Genomic DNA, 963 nt, shown 5'->3' on the forward strand with positions numbered 1-963 from the left:
TGGGGACGATTTCGCAGAGACACATATGGCTACCAGCGCTGCCAGTTCAGCAGTAACGAGACAATGGCGACAACTTCTATGCTTGCTTCCACTAGCCGATTTCGTGCAGGAAGGCTCTGATGAGTTCGAATGGAAGCTGAACATTGACGGATCATTCACGGTTGCTAGTGTGGCTGCTACGGTTTCGGAATTTAAGGTTCCTGCTTGGTTGCCTCACACGAATAGCTTGTTGAAAGTTATGTGGGAGATGAAAATTCCGCCTAAGATCAAGATTTTCGTTTGAAGGATTCTCATTTCTAGAGTGCCTACAAAAGACCAATTAATTAGTAGAGGTGTCCCTTATATTTCCACAAATCTTTCTTGTTCGTTTGGTAGGATTCAATTAGAAACTTTTGAGCATTTGTTTTTCTCTTGTCAAATGTCGAAAACAATTTGGGGTTGGATTTATTCTTGGTTGGGTGATGGTCACCAACTTTCCATGGAGGATTTGATGGACTTCCGTTATATCAAAGAGAAGGTGAAGAACGCTATTGATAGGAACAAGATCAACACTATTTGGACCGCTACTACTTGGAGCTTATGGCTCATGAGAAACTCCATAATATTCGAGAATGTTCCTTATAGTTTTGATGTGGTGTGTTCAAATGTCTTGTTCTTGTCTTGGAGGTGGCTAGTTAGTAGCAATCCTTTGTCTTTTTCTAGCTTTTACGATTGGTACAAGTTGCCACTGGGTTGTTTTATCCCTTTGTAAGGTTCTTTGTTTGTAAAAGTTGCACCCCTAGTGCGATTTCTTATTGCAATTGCTTATTGGAAAAAAACATCCTAAAGGTAGCTTATACCAATCATAAAAGATAGAAAAGGATGTCGGTTTATTACTAGCTAACCAACTCCAAGATAAGAACATGACATTAGTGCACACCACATCAAAACTAAAAGGAACTTGCTCAAAAATAATGGCATTTC

The 963-nt window shown here is 39.8% G+C and overlaps 1 protein-coding gene across 1 annotated transcript; it reads left to right on the forward strand.

The window, feature by feature from the left end:
* Positions 1 to 418: 418 nt before the first annotated feature.
* LOC131620154 (uncharacterized) lies at positions 419 to 751 on the forward strand. The gene has a single exon (XM_058891168.1). It carries the CDS (start codon positions 419 to 421, stop codon positions 749 to 751), a length of 333 nt encoding a protein of 110 aa, XP_058747151.1.
* Positions 752 to 963: the final 212 nt, after the last annotated feature.

This window comes from Vicia villosa, linkage group LG7 (assembly GCF_029867415.1).
Source record: "Vicia villosa cultivar HV-30 ecotype Madison, WI linkage group LG7, Vvil1.0, whole genome shotgun sequence".
NCBI lineage: Eukaryota > Viridiplantae > Streptophyta > Magnoliopsida > Fabales > Fabaceae > Vicia > Vicia villosa.

Excerpts from the sequence above, each read along its gene's own strand:
- LOC131620154 (XM_058891168.1), top strand. The coding sequence starts at position 419 with ATGTCGAAAACAATTTGGGGTTGGATTTATTCTTGGTTGGGTGATGGT.